General features: G+C 41.0%; 1 protein-coding gene and 1 long non-coding RNA gene across 2 annotated transcripts in view; both read left to right on the plus strand.

The window, feature by feature from the left end:
• LOC106576617 (receptor-type tyrosine-protein phosphatase beta) overlaps positions 1-12,183 on the plus strand; it is a 135,592-nt gene extending 123,409 nt beyond the window's left edge. The window contains exons 22-27 of the mRNA XM_045722529.1: positions 828-962; positions 2,186-2,308; positions 3,188-3,351; positions 6,962-7,097; positions 9,759-9,879; positions 11,034-12,183. Of these exons, the coding sequence (XP_045578485.1) occupies positions 828-962; positions 2,186-2,308; positions 3,188-3,351; positions 6,962-7,097; positions 9,759-9,879; positions 11,034-11,056 (702 nt within the window). The 3' untranslated portion in view covers positions 11,057-12,183. The remainder of the gene's footprint in view (positions 1-827; positions 963-2,185; positions 2,309-3,187; positions 3,352-6,961; positions 7,098-9,758; positions 9,880-11,033) is intronic.
• Positions 12,184-12,684: 501 nt separating this feature from the next.
• Positions 12,685-15,832, plus strand: LOC123743806 (uncharacterized). The gene is made up of 2 exons (XR_006770699.1): positions 12,685-14,700; positions 14,790-15,832. It is a non-coding gene; the product is annotated as an uncharacterized lncRNA (long non-coding RNA).
• The last annotated feature ends 414 nt before the right edge of the window (positions 15,833-16,246 follow it).

Here is a 16,246-nt window from a genome sequence, read left to right on the forward strand (position 1 = left end):
CTCATTAGACTGTGAGATGTGGCTGTAGGTTCATATTTCAGACTGTCTTTGTCTCAGAGTGTGAGATGTGGCTGTAGGTTCATATTTCAGACTGTCTTTGTCTCATTAGAGTGTGAGATGTGGCTGTAGGTTCATATTTCAGACTGTCTTTGTCTCATTAGAGTGTGAGATGTGGCTGTAGGTTCATATTTCAGACTGTCTTTGTCTCATTAGAGTGTGAGATGTGGCTGTAGGTTCATATTTTAGACTGTCTTTGTCTCATTAGAGTGTGAGATGTGGCTGTAGGTTCATATTTCAGACTGTCTTTGTCTCATTAGAGTGTGAGATGTGGCTGTATGTTCATATTTCAGACTGTCTTTGTCTCATTAGACTGTGAGATGTGGCTGTAGGTTCATATTTCAGACTGTCTTTGTCTCATTAGAGTGTGAGATGTGGCTGTAGGTTCATATTTCAGACTGTCTTTGTCTCATTAGAGTGTGAGATGTGGCTGTAGGTTCATATTTCAGACTGTCTTTGTCTCATTAGACTGTGAGATGTGGCTGTAGGTTCATATTTCAGACTGTCTTTGTCTCATTAGACTGTGAGATGTGGCTGTAGGTTCATATTTCAGACTGCCTTTGTCTCATTAGACTGTGAGATGTGGCTGTAGGTTCGTACTTCAGCATAAATCTGCATTTGCAACACTTATAACTCCACTGTTATAAGGTTTCAACTTACAAGGCCATCCCAAAATACGTTTTTTGACATAGGCTCTGAATCTAAACCACGCTTCCTGCCCCATGATTGAATGATTGATTGACTGACTGATCCCTATCTGTTTGTTTCAGGGGAACAACTTCCGTCGTGAGTACATCGCCACCCAAGGCCCTCTCCCCGGAACCAAGGATGACTTCTGGAGGATGGTGTGGGAGCACGACGTATACAACATCGTCATGGTGACGCAATGTGTGGAGAAGGGACGGGTGAGTCGGAGAATGGGGGGGAGGGGGGCATGACAGATGTGTTTCCATAGTAACTCAGAGAAATAAATAGTTCCTAAAGAACCCTGATAATGGTCAGTAATCTAAATCATTGAGAACTTGACATATGGCCTGACTGGATTGACTGAACACGCCCTCATTCTCATCTATGGGGCTGAAGTGGAGCTGGTCGAGAGTTTCAGTTCCTTGGTGTCCACATCACCAACAAACTATCATGGTCCAAACACACCAAGAAAGTCGTGAAGAGGGCAGGACAATGCCTCTTCCCCCTCAGGAGACTGAAAATATTTGGCATGGGTTCCCAGACCCTAAAAAAGTTATACAACTGCACCATCGAGAGCATCCTGACCGGTTGCATCACCGCCTAGTATGGCAACTGCTCAGCATCCGACCGTAAGGACCTACAGAGGGTAGTGAGTACAGCCCAGTACATCACTGGGGCCAAGCTTCCTGCCATCCAGGACCTCTATACCAGGCGGTGTCAGAGGAAGCCCCAAAAAATTGTCAAAGACTCCAGTCACCCAAGTCATTGACTGTTCTCTCTGCTACCGCACGGCAAGTGGTACAGGAGCGCCAAGTCTAGGTCCAAAAGGCTCCTTAAAAGCTTCTACACCCAAGTCATAGACTGCTGAACAATTAATTAATTGGCCACCTGGACTATTTGTATTGACCACCCCCCCCCTTTGTTTTTACACTGCTGCTACTCAATGTTTATTACCTATGCATAGTCACTTTACCCCTACCTACATGTACAAATTACCTCAACTAACCTGTACCCCCGCACATTGACTCGGTACTGGTACCCGCTGTATATCGCCTCATTATTCTTATTTTATTGTGTTTTTATTTTACTTTAGTTTATTTAGAAAATATTTTCTTAAAACTGCATTGTTGGTTAATGGCCTTGTCAGTAAGCATTTCACGGTAAGGTCTACACCTGTTGTATTCGGCGCATGTGACAAATTACATTTGATTAGACATAAAAAGTCTGATATTATTGGACTTTACTATGAGTGGGACATTTTGGATGGATAGAGGGATGAATGAATGGGGATAGATGGATGGACGAACAAACAAACAAACAAACAAATGAATAAATGAACAAACTATTCAATAAATAACTCAATCCCTTTATCAACCAGTCAGTCAGTCAACAAATCAAGAGATCTAATGGTCTAACCGTGGTCATTGTTGTCCCCGTCCAGGTGAAGTGTGACCACTACTGGCCAGCTGACCGGGAGCCTCTGTACTATGGAGACCTGGTGGTTCAAATGCTGTCTGAGTCTGTCCTGGCTGAATGGACAATCAGGGAGTTCAAGATCAGCTCTGTGAGTAACAGTCACCTCAGTAACAATCCCCTCAGTAACAATCCCCTCAGTAACAGTCACCTCAGTAACAGTCACCTCAGTAACAGTCACCTCAGTAACAGTCACCTCAGTAACAGTCACCTCAGTAACAATCACCTCAGTAACAATCACCTCAGTAACAATCACCTCAGTAACAATCACCTCAGAAACAATCACCTCAGAAACAATCACCTCAGTAACAATCACCTCAGAAACAATCACCTCAGTAACAATCACCTCAGTAACAGTCACCTCGGTAACAAACACCTCAGTAACAAACACCTCAGTAACAATCACCTCAGTAACAATCACCTCAGAAACAATCACCTCAGTAACAATAACCTCAGATAATATGGCAGCTTCTCTGTTACTGTCACTATTGAAAGCTGTAGCCCAACTGAAGAGCTTTCAGTTCACTAGGATGACCTGTTTTTATATAAACCATCAGTACCAAGACAGATAAAACTGTTTGATCCTCTAATCGCTTAGATCCTGATCTACAAGGTACATTCTAGACCTGGTGGGAAGGTCCGACTTTATTTTTTTATTTATTTTTTATTTTTTTATTTATTTTTTATTTAACCTTTTATTTAACCAGGTAAGTCAGTTAATTACAAATTCTTATTTACAATGACGGCCTACCCCGACCAAACCCGGACAACGCTGGACCAATTGTGCGCCACCCTATGGGACTCCCAATCACGGCCGGATGTGATTCAGCCTAGATTAGAACCAGAGATTGTAGTGTCACCTCTTGCACTGAGATACAGTACCTTAGACCGCTGCGCCACTCGGGAGCCCCCAAGAGGGAGATACCCTGCATTTCCTGTCCTGAACATCCCTCATCTTGTATCTCTTCAGGAGGGTCGTCCCAGCTTCCCTCGGGTGGTGAGACACTTCCACTACACGGTGTGGCCAGACCATGGGGTCCCCGAGACCACCCAGTCCCTCATCGAGTTCGTACGGACCGTCAGGGACTACATCGACAGAGCCCCCAGCACTGGAGCCACCGTTGTTCACTGCAGGTATGTGTAAGGGCCACCTCGGTGTGTGTGGAAGGGGATATTGTGTGTTTGTGTGCGTGTGCGTGTGTGTGTGTGTGTGTGTGTGTGTGTGTGTGTGTGTGTGTGTGTGTGTGTGTGTGTGTGTGTGTGTGTGTGTGTGTGTGTGTGTGTGTGTGTGTGTGTGTGTGTGTGTGTGTGTGTGTGTGGAGGGCGTGTGTGTGTGTTCAAACTCAGGAAATTATGCCAGGGTAGATGTAAATTTAGCGGAGTCAGAGGGTTCATCTCCCATCAGAAAGAGTTTCCCCCTTGGCAGACATGAGTCAAAGAAAAGACAAGCAACGTGACTGAGAAAATGTAGTGAGGCCGATTAATAATTGATCAGCTCCATACATTAGACTAGTCCCCTCGCAGGGTTGGGCAGTAACGGATTACATGTAAGGGATTACAAAAAAACAGTAACTGTAATCCGTTACCAGCTATAATATTGTAATCAGATACTTTTGAAAAACTCGATGATTACTTCAAAGGATTGCTTTTAAATTTAAAAAGATGTTTGTGAGAAGAAACACAAATCTTTCACACTTCTCTGTTTTCTCAAAGACATTCAAATCAGCGTTGAAAAAAGACGCAAGTTTACGTTTGTTCCGCCTGAGAGAGTCTGACCACAAGTCAGAGACCACTATGATGACACACCAAATATGTTTGATGGATGGTGGGAAAAGAGCAGGAATAGGCTTTTGTAGGCCAATGGTGTGACTGCTGTTGGCCTCCAAAGATGATCTAACTTGAATAAAGGCTTGGAGGTAAGGATGACAGCAGTGGTGTAGTTTACAGCGATACAGATATCACTTATTATTGATATCTACATAGAGCATTGATGTGAATCACACTGCTGCTCTCTCATTTAGCTATTTGTGCTTTACGGATTATGGTTGTTGTGGACGGCTGTTCAAGAAATCATATGCATTTTAACACAATAATAGTTGAACTGAAGAAGTTTAAGCTGCCTGTCAATCACTGTTTTGAAACCAGTGGACAGCCAGTTAAAAATGTGCTCTGGCAACAGCTGCATAGTGCGGATCCTAAACAGCCAGTTTAAAATGTGCTCTGGCAACAGCTGCATAGTGCAGATCCTAAACAGCCAGTTAAAAATGTGCTCTGGCAACAGCTGCATAGTGAGGACCCCAGCCTATGGAATAAAAGTGGGGCTTTTATTGCTCAATCTAATTCATGCTGATAAAATAATAATCCATAGGCCTAATGGACATAGGCTCAAACTCACACACTGTTGATAGACTTAAAGGGACAGTCTGTAGTTGCTACATCCATTTTTGTATTTATAAATGTATACATCCATTGATTCTTGAAGAATATAACTTATAAATGCCTCATGAGCTTAGTTCAACTGTCCCACTCCATGAGAACCCAATATATATGCTTGTTTTACCCCAATGTTTGTAAACATTGTAAATGTAAACAAACACTGTATAGCCTCATAACATGGTTAACAAAATAATGTTGATATCATGGATGGTCAGTCCTTGCATCCACAGCTCTGTCTATTAATCTGAGAGTGGTTACATTTCTCCAGGCCCATCTCTCAGCTTTTTACCGAAGCCGAGGCGGGGTGTCCATTTTGTTATTGTTTCATCTGTGGATTTGCCCTTTAAACAGCTGCATATCATCAAGATATCAACGTGTCACCAACAAAAAGGTCAACAATAGGCCTATAGCAAACACAGCATATGCCATTCATTTTTCACATGGAAATAGCACTTTTCAGTAGTGCTCAAAGCATGCCATTCCATGAGCACAGACTTTATTTTTCAAATCAATGAGCCTAGTCAGTCAATGAGCCTAATCAGTCAATGAGCCTAGTCAGTCCTCCATGAAAAATCATCAACAACAGAGTAGGGCTGGCTAATAAGTCCTTAGTTTAGATCGATAAGCAGGATGTTTGCCACTTCCTCTGTCCTGTCAGACCTTAGTTACTTTTCACAATGAGGAAATGTTTGGCCTCAGGTAAAACAGTTTGGCTAATCTATACCTCCATATTTCCAGGTCCTATTCCTGAACATCAACGGGTATAACATTTATTGGAATGACTGGAATTCTGATAGACTTTTTAATGTATGAACCTGGCTGATGGTGTCTGGACCACTCTCAGCTCTATATAGACAGAAATGAGATGAACCTGGCTGATGGTGTCTGGACCACCCTCATCTCTATTTAAACAGAAAGGAGATGAACCTGGCTGATGGTGAATTAGATCAGGCTCAGCTCTATATAGACAGAAATTAGATGAACCTGGCTGATGGTGATTTAGATCAGGCTCAGCTCTATATAGACAGAAATTAGATGAACCTGGCTGATGGTGATTTAGACCAGCCTCAGCTCTATATAGACAGAAATTAGATGAACCTGGCTGATGGTGATTTAGATCAGGCTCAGCTCTATATAGACAGAAATTAGATTAACCTGGCTGATGGTGTCTGGACAACTCTCAGCTCTATATAGACATAAAGGAGATGAACCTGGCTGATGGTGACTTAGACCAGGCTCAGCTCTATATAGACAGAAAGGAGATGAACCTGGCTGATGGTGACTTAGACCAGGCTCAGCTCTATATAGACAGAAATGAGATGAACCTGGCTGATGGTGATTTAGACCAGCCTCAGCTCTATATAGACAGAAATTAGATGAACCTGGCTGATGGTGTCTGGACCACCCTCATCTCTATATAGACAGAAAGAAGATGAACCTGGCTGATGGTGTCTGGACCACCCTCATCTCTATATAGACAGAAATGAGATGAACCTGGCTGATGGTGTCTGGACCACCCTCATCTCTATATAGACAGAAATGAGATGAACCTGGCTGATGGTGCTCTACACTCCTTCAGGATCAGATCAACAGGAATGTAAAGTTCACAGATAAGCCACAACACACTTTACAGCAAGGAGAAGTAAGCAAGTGTCGTTTTTCTGCCAGAGGAGAGTCCATTACTCGGTGGTGACTCTCTTTCTCCCGTCGCGGGTATCGCTCTCAGCTACAGGAGTCTGCCATTCCATCACTGTTGGTGACGTCTAGAGCCTAGACCAGTGAACTACTGACCCTGACCAGCTCCCGTTTATGAACCAGATGTTAGTTGTGCCGTCAAAGTGGAGAGAACTCTGTTAGTACTGGTGTACTGTGTTTCAGTGAAGCATATCCTCCAGCTGGAATACTATTATGTGCAGCGTCCTGGATGATGGATTGTGATTGATCGTCATCATTTATCATTACTGTCTCTGTGTGTGTGTGTGTGTGTGTGTGTGTGTGTGTGTGTGTGTGTGTGTGTGTGTGTGTGTGTGTGTGTGTGTGTGTGTGTGTGTGTGTGTGTGTGTGTGTGTGTGTGTGTGTGTGTGTGTGTGTGTGTGTGTCAAAGGAGAAATCCTTCAATCAGGATGGTAGCTGTGTAGGCACACCAATTAAATTAAATACCAATATCAAATGATTTTAATATGATTTACCACAAGTGTATAAATACATGGTATGTATGTCAATGGTAAATGTTGTGTAAATTACATCAATCACTCTTCTCTCTCTCTTCCCCTTTCTCTCTCTCTCTCTCCCTCCCGATCTCCCTCAGTGCTGGAGTGGGTCGTACAGGGACGTTCATGGTTCTGGACCGGGTCCTTCAACAGCTGGACAGCATAGGAACAGTGGATGTCTACGGCTGTGTGTTTGACCTCCGGCTGCACCGCTCTCACATGGTGCAAACAGAGGTAACGAGTCGCAATTCATTCAACAAAACTGCTTCCATGACTTGGTACATTTCCATGAGTATAATGAACGTCAATGTTAGCCAGTGATGCCAGTGATAATATATAGCCAGAGATAATATGTAGCCAGAGATAATATGTAGCCAGTGATAATATATAGCCAGTGATCCCCAGTGATAATATATAGCCAGTGATGCCAGTGATAATATATAGCCAGAGATAATATATAGCCAGAGATAATATGTAGCCAGTGATAATATATAGCCAGTGATCCCCAGTGATAATATATAGCCAGTGATAATATATAGCCAGTGATAATATATAGCCAGTGATCCCCAGTGATAATATATAGCCAGTGATAATATATAGCCAGTGATAATATATAGCCAGTGATAATATATAGCCAGAGATAATATATAGCCAGTGATCCCCAGTGATAATATATAGCCAGTGATAATATATAGCCAGTGATAATATATAGCCAGAGATAATATATAGCCAGTGATAATATATAGCCAGTGATCCCCAGTGATAATATATAGCCAGTGATAATATATAGCCAAAGATAATATATAACCAATGATAATATATAGCCACTGATAATATATAGCCAGTGATAATATATAGCCAATGATAACATATAGCCAGTGATAATATATAGCCAATGATAACATATAGCCAGTGATAACATATAGCCAGTGATAATATATAGCCAGTGATAACATATAGCCAGTGATAACATATAGCCAGTGATAACATATAGCCTGTGATAACATGTAGCCAGTGATAATATGTAGCCAGTGATAATATATAGCCAGTGATAATATATAGCCAGTGATAATATATAGCCAGTGATAATATATAGCCAGAGATAATATATAGCCAGTGATAATATATAGCCAGTGATCTTATATAGCCTGTGATAATATATAGCCAGTGATAACATATAGCCAGTGATAATATATAGCCAGTGATAATATATAGCCAGAGATAATATATAGCCAGAGATAATATATAGCCACAGATAATATATAGCCAGTGATAATATATAGCCAGTGATCTTATATAGCCAGTGATAATATATAGCCAGTGATAATATATAGCCAGTGATAATATATAGCCAGTGATAATATATAGCCAGTGATCTTATATAGCCAGTGATAATATATAGCCAGTGATAACATATAGCCAGTGATAATATATAGCCAGTGATAATATATAGCCAGTGATAATATATAGCCAGAGATAATATATAGCCAGTGATAATATATAGCCAGTGATAATATATAGCCAATGATAACATATAGCCAGTGATAATATATAGCCAGTGATAATATATAGCCAGAGATAATATATAGCCAGTGATAATATATAGCCAGTGATAATATATAGCCAGTGATAATATATAGCCAGAGATAATATATAGCCAGTGATAATATATAGCCAGTGATAATATATAGCCAGTGATAATATATAGCCAGAGATAATATATAGCCAGTGATCTTATATAGCCAGTGATAATATATAGCCAATGATAACATATAGCCAGTGATAATATATAGCCAGTGATAATATATAGCCAGTGATCTTATATAGCCAGTGATAATATATAGCCAGTGATAATATATAGCCAGAGATAATATATAGCCAGTGATCTTATATAGCCAGTGATAATATATAGCCAGAGATAATATATAGCCAGTGATAATATATAGCCAGTGATAATATATAGCCAGTGATAATATATAGCCAGTGATAATATATAGCCAGTGATAATATATAGCCAGTGATAATATATAGCCAGTGATCTTATATAGCCAGTGATAATATATAGCCAGTGATAATATATAGCCAGTGATAACATATAGCCAGTGATAATATATAGCCAGAGATAATATATAGCCAGTGATAATATATAGCCAGTGATAATATATAGCCAGTGATAATATATAGCCAGTGATAATATATAGCCAGAGATAATATATAGCCAGTGATAATATATAGCCAGTGATAATATATAGCCAGAGATAATAAATGGGGATGTGTATCAGCAGAATCAAAGGGAAGGCTTCATCCTTTTGATCTGCTATGCAGTGGTAATGATAGCACAATGTTTGTGCCTGAGACACAACGTCTTGCATTAGCTCCCCAATCATAATGCCTAGGCTTTAGCTTAGTGGGATAACACAGTATGTTGTCAAAATGGCAAAGGCACAACACATTAAGCAGAAATGTTGCAAAAGGTTCTTATTGAGTAGTGAAGATGACGCATTAAAGAAATGTTTGTTTTGGTTCATTGAGAAACCCACAGCAGATGGAAAGTAGTATTGATGTGAGTGCTGTCCTCCCCACAGCAGATGAACAGTAGTATTGATGTGAATGCTGTCCTCCCCACAGCAGATGGAAAGTAGTATTGATGTGAATGCTGTCCTCCCCACACCAGATGAACAGTAGTATTGATGTGAATGCTGTCCTCCCCACAGCAGATTAACAGTAGTATTGATGTGAATGCTGTCCTCCCCACAGCAGATGAACAGTAGTATTGATGTGAATGCTGTCCTCCCCACAGCAGATGAACAGTAGTGTTGATGTGAATGCTGTCCTCCCCACAGCAGGTGAACAGTAGTATTGATGATATTGATGTGAATGCTGTCCTCCCCACAGTACCAGTACTCCTTCCTCCACCAGTGTGTTCGAGATGTCCTGAGAGCCAGGAAGCTCCGTAGTGAGCAGGAGAACCCTCTCTACCCCATCTATGAGAACTTCAACCCAGACTACTACCGTGGTAAGACTATACCCCCAGACCATATATCCAGATTACTACCGTGGTAAGACTATATCATCATACCAAGACTATATATCCAGATTACTACCGTGGTAAGACTATACCATCATACCAAGACTATATATCCAGATTACTACCGTGGTAAGACTATACCATCATACCAAGACAATATATCCAGATTACTACCGTGGTAAGACTATACCATCATACCAAGACTATATATCCAGATTACTACCGTGGTAAGACTATACCATCATACCAAGACTATATATCCAGATTACTACCGTGGTAAGACTATACCCCCATACCAAGACTATATATCCAGATTACTACCGTGGTAAGACTATACCACCAGACCATATATCCAGATTACTACCGTGGTAAGACTATACCACCATACCAAGACTATATATCCAGACTACTACCATGGTGAGACTATACCACCATACCAAGACTATATATCCAGACTACTACCATGGTGAGACTATACCACCGTACCAAGACTATATATCCAGACTACTACCATGGTGAGACTATACCACCATACCAAGACTATATATCCAGACTACTACCATGGTGAGACTATACCACCATACCAAGACTATATATCCAGACTACTACCATGGTGAGACTATACCACCATACCAAGACTATATATCCAGACTACTACCATGGTGAGACTATACCACCATACCAAGACTATATATCCAGACTACTACCATGGTGAGACTATACCAAGACTATATATCCAGACTACTACCATGGTGAGACTATACCACCATACCAAGACTATATATCCAGACTACTACCATGGTAAGACCATGGTAATACCACCATACCAATACTATATATGCAGACTATAGATATAGGTCTACCAATAGAATTAGAATTACAAGCCTACCAATAGAATTACCATGAGTGGAACGGACAAAGCCAACATGGCAGCTGGTCCCCCCACCAGAATTGACTTGATGGCAATGTCCCGTTCTAGTATGTCTAACTCTATGCCTTTAATCACAGTTCCATTTTGAGTCGCTAAAACGATAATCCCCTAAACCGTCTAAACAACTTAATCATACGGAAGGGTACATTTAGTACATGTGTTTGACATAATATTTGACTAAATGTGCCTTTATTTGTCTTGCTCTCTTCAGATTTTGTGTACACGGGACGCTAAAGACAGTCTGGGTTCCTCTCCACAACTGAGTGAGAATGAAAAGCAGGGAAGAATCTGTTGAACACCAGCAGACAGCCAGTCTGTCACAACTACAGCACTATAGAGTGGGGGGGTAAAGCTATTTATTATTGATACGCTGTTGGTTCAACCTCTCAGGATGTCTGTTTAAAATGGAACAGATCCACGTCTGGAAATATTGACATTACATTCACTTATACCTGAATCTTAGGTTGCATTCAATGAGATATATGTTTATATTGTTTTGCACCTAATTGTAAGCTCTTCCAAGAAACATTATTTCTAAACTCATGTTTTTTCAATATTAGTAATGTCTGATGAAAAGACAAAAGGAACAGATATAAATGTGGATATAATGATTCTTATTCAATGTAATAGAAAAAAGATGAATGAAAAATATCAGGCGAAGCAATAAATGGGATTCTATGAGGCGTAGCTACCCTACATCACAAAGCATTATTATGACAAGGCTTGACTCCCTAAAAACCTTCCCTGAAGGAACCTTCCCTGCATCCCAACTGGCACCCTATTCTCTATGGGTCCTAATCAAAAGTTGTGCACTATATAGGGAATAGGGTGCCATTTGGGTACAAAGCCCTTTCTGTATAATATGTTCTAAATCGTAGTTGCTGGTTCGTAGTTAAAAAATAATTAACCCGAAGCAGACAGACAGACAGCTAGCTGTCTTGAGAGTAGCTCATCACAATGCTGTCTATATCCTTGTATAAAGTAGCAGACCGTTTGTACAGTTGCTTGTGTTGTGAATAGTTCTCTTATCTTTAAACATATCGTCAGTTCATGTTGTGTGTGTGTACCATTGAGATTGTACAGTAGAGCCTGGAAGAGGGAACAGTATATAGTTTGTATAAGTATGACATCTCGGCTACCTATGTTTTCTAGGGCGAAGGGAATACTCTACTGGAAAACAAATGCCATCTTGTATTCGGTTGTCTCCGAAAGAGGTGGTAACCTTTTTTCCATGGTCTTTCGAACCAGATGGAGGGAGTGTTCATGAGAGGGACTGTATGGGTTTTGTACATTACCTTCCTCAAAACATGATGTTGCATTTCTGTTCATCCTTTTGGCATAAAACTAGGCTGATGAATGTGTCTGTGAACATACAAACAGTGATCTTTCTATGTCATGTTGAACTGAGCAGGAGATCCCTTCAACTGAATCTGAGCTGGCCAGCTTCCTGATCTAAACAGGAGAAGGTCTAGAAATAGGACTAAACTAAAAACAACTGAAGAAACTTCACACAATAAGCAATACTGGCCAAATCCTGCTGAGATCCTGGGGATAAAGTGAGAGAATTGAACAAAATGTCAACATCCTGACCCTGTGAAAGGTCTGTAGTGGCCAAGACACTGACCTTTCCAGTCTACAGGTTTGGGACGTGGCATTTCTCTGTCTGAGCTTCTCTGAGCCCCTAGCCACGGAAACAAAGACTGAGCTACAGAAGAGACAGTGTTGGTTGGCATTCTTCCCATTGTTACTGAAGATATTGCAGATCTTCAGTAGCTCTCATTCCGTTAGTATTTCAATATCAATCTGTATCTACATATAAATAGTACGTTCATATTGAATCTTCTCTCCAATGGCTCCCCGTTACGTTAGTGTCTCTACTCTATATACAAACATCACATATTTAGTTTAACTTTGTTGTTCAATTTAAACATGAAAATACTAAGAGGATCATTTTCAGGGTTCTGACTCCTCCCACTAGTATCAGATGGAACACATTCTGACTCCTCCCAGTAGTATCAGATGGAACACATTCTGACTCCTCCCAGTAGTATCAGATGGAACACATTCTGACTCCTCCCGCTAGTATCAGATGGAACACATTCTGACTCCTCCCAGTAGTATCAGATGGAACACATTCTGACTCCTCCCAGTAGTATCAGATGGAACACATTCTGACTCCTCCCAGTAGTATCAGATGGAACACATTCTGACTCCTCCCGCTAGTATCAGATGGAACACATTCTGACTCCTCCCGCCTAGTATCAGATGGAACACATTCTGACTCCTCCCAGTTGTATCAGATGGAACACATTCTGACTCCTCCCAGTTGTATCAGATGGAACACATTCTGACTCCTCCCAGTAGTATCAGATGGAACACATTCTGACTCCTCCCAGTAGTATCAGATGGAACACATTCTGACTCCTCCCAGTAGCAGGGATATTGAATTTCCTGTTTAGTCCTATTCCCCTCTTCACAAAAAAATGCTGGCGCTCGTCATTGATTTTGCACCAAATAACCCCACACAGCAAGTAAGACAATGTATAAATTATTGTGTAGAGTAGAGCACCAGTCTCTCAGGCTTGACCCTCTCACCCCTGTCCTCCCCTATAAGCCTAAAGGTCATATCATAAAGAGATTGTCTCCAGATAATATAGTACAGAAACATCAAATCTCTCCATCTGTTCTCCTCCCTGCTGGGAGTTGAGTGGATTTAATTGTGTTAAGCTCCACTGTGGATTCCTCAAAAGTTTTTCATTACAGAAATCTATATCAATCCGCCTCCCTCCTGTCAAACTAATACGTTCTTAGATCCCCAATGACCCTCTAGAACACATCTCTCTGAGTTTCACCAGAGTATGGCTCGTGCCCATACAGCAGCTAAAACTTCATGTGAAGGCGCTTAGCTACCTGATGAATATTCTTCCAACGTTTCTGTTTTGCTGTTACATCGCTACTACCTCGCTCACCAACCAACAGTTGACCTGCAGGGGGAAACCTTCTAACCAAGGCCTTTAGAAAGAAACAAGGAGATTAGGGACAGAGGTGTTGGAGGCAAATCAGAGGAATTAACTGTCTTTAACAGAGAGGTCATGGCGTAAGCCTGCCGTGTCATTTACAGTATGTATCATTTACAGTATGTATCATTTACAGTATGTATCATATCATTTACAGTATGTATCATTTACAGTAGGTATCATTTACAGTAGGTATTACCATTTACAGTAGGTATCGGTTACAGTATGTATCATTTACAGTAGGTATCATTTACAGTAGGTATAATTCCACATGATCTATGGGATGGTTGTGCATCTGGAATATGAACATAGCTTAAACTAGCTGAAAGAATGTTCCCTAGCCTAGAATGTTCCCTAGCCTGGAATGTTCCCTAGCCTAGAATGTTCCCTAGCCTGGAATGTTCCCCTAGCCTAGAATGTTCCCTAGCCTAGAATGTTCCCTAGCCTGGAATGTTCCCTAGCCTAGAATGTTCCCTAGCCTGGAATGTTCCCTAGCCTGGAATGTTCCCTAGCCTAGAATGTTCCCTAGCCTGGAATGTTCCCTAGCCTGGAATGTTCCCTAGCCTAGAATGTTCCCTAGCCTAGAATGTTCCCTAGCCTAGAATGTTCCCTTTCATTTAAAAGTAGAGAATTCTGTTGTTTATTTTTTGTTCTTCATAATCATACTGCTGGCAATAGAGGAGAGAAGTGTTGATGCATGTTCCTAATTGGTTTCCAACTCTGTTTCCAGTCTCTTGTTAATATGATGAGGTAATCTGCCATCTCATTACGTTCAGCACATAGTTAACTATGAACCGTTCATCCCTCTGGAGAACTAAGGTTGTATTAATTAATCACTGATGTAGGCAGGCGTCCCAAAAGGTAAGGCACCCTATTCCCTATATACTGCACTACTATTGACCAGAGCCCATAGGGCTGTGGTTAAAAGTAGTGTACTATGTAGGGAATAGGGTGCCATTTGGAGCACACAGCCATAGAGTGATTAATCATAGGAGTAGTATCTCTCTAGATCAGTGTCTTACTCGGTGAGCATACTGCCAAAATAAGGAAGCCTTGTCCAAGCCAGAGCGGCCCAAAGGGCAGGAGCCTGTCTCCTGTTTCTGAAGCGTGAGGCAACTTAATGTACTAGTACACCCCCTGGACAGGACACTAGTCTGTCTGTCTATACTGGTATATATTAATGTACTAGTACACCCCCTGGACAGGACACTAGTCTGTCTGACTATACTGGTATATATTAATGTACTAGTACACCCCCTGGACAGGACACTAGTCTGTCTGTCTATACTGGTATATATTAATGTACTAGTACACCCCCTGGACAGGACACTAGTCTGTCTGTCTATACTGGTATATATTAATGTACTAGTACACCCCCTGGACAGGACACTAGTCTGTCTGACTATACTGGTATATATTAATGTACTAGTACACCCCCTGGACAGGACACTAGTCTGTCTGTCTATACTGGTATATATTAATGTACTAGTACACACCCCTGGACAGGACACTAGTCTGTCTGACTATACTGGTATATATTAATGTACTAGTACACACCCTGGACAGGACACTAGTCTGTCTGACTGTACTGGTGTAGATTGTATATTTGATTGCGTTAACATATTGTGACTAACAGAGGTGTCACAACCCAACAACTGTCACGTGACCTATACCTACAGGGAAGAGCAGTGCTTCTCTGTCTTATTGTGTTTGCACTGGATCAATGTGAATGAATGTATACAATGTTATGTTGTAAATATGCCTGGATTTGTAACCCATGTTTATCCATATGTATTGGTTGATATGATAAGCTATGTGTTATGCACGTAAGTAAAAAAGCTAAACTTTGTTTTGAATATATGATTACATTAATAATGCCCAGAATATGCAACCATGTTAAATATGTTATTCATGTATAATAAAATAAGAATATAGACACATCTAGTTGACATTTTCACATGATGCACAATAAACGTTTTGTTTGCAAAAAAAATGTAATTTTGCCTGCTTAGAAATGATGTGCATGAGGTTATTTTACTTAACATAATTTAGAGAGGATGGAGCCAGCATGATAGGACTGAATATCCTGGTAGGACTGAATATCCTGGTAGGACTGAATATCCTGGTATCCTGGTAGGACTGAATATCCTGGTAGGACTAAATATCCTGGTAGGACTGAATATCCTGGTAGGACTGAAATATCCTGGTATCCTGGTAGGACTGAATATCCTGGTAGAACTGAATATCCTGGTATCCTGGTAGGACTGAATATCCTGGTAGGACTGAATATCCTGGTAGGACTGAATATCCTGGTATCCTGGTAGGACTGAATATCCTGGTATCCTGGTAGGACTGAATATCCTGGTATCCTGGTAGACCTGAATATCCTGGTATCCTGGTAGGACTG

The sequence above is a fragment of the Salmo salar genome, chromosome ssa07 (genome assembly GCF_905237065.1).
Source record: "Salmo salar chromosome ssa07, Ssal_v3.1, whole genome shotgun sequence".
Lineage (NCBI taxonomy): Eukaryota > Metazoa > Chordata > Actinopteri > Salmoniformes > Salmonidae > Salmo > Salmo salar.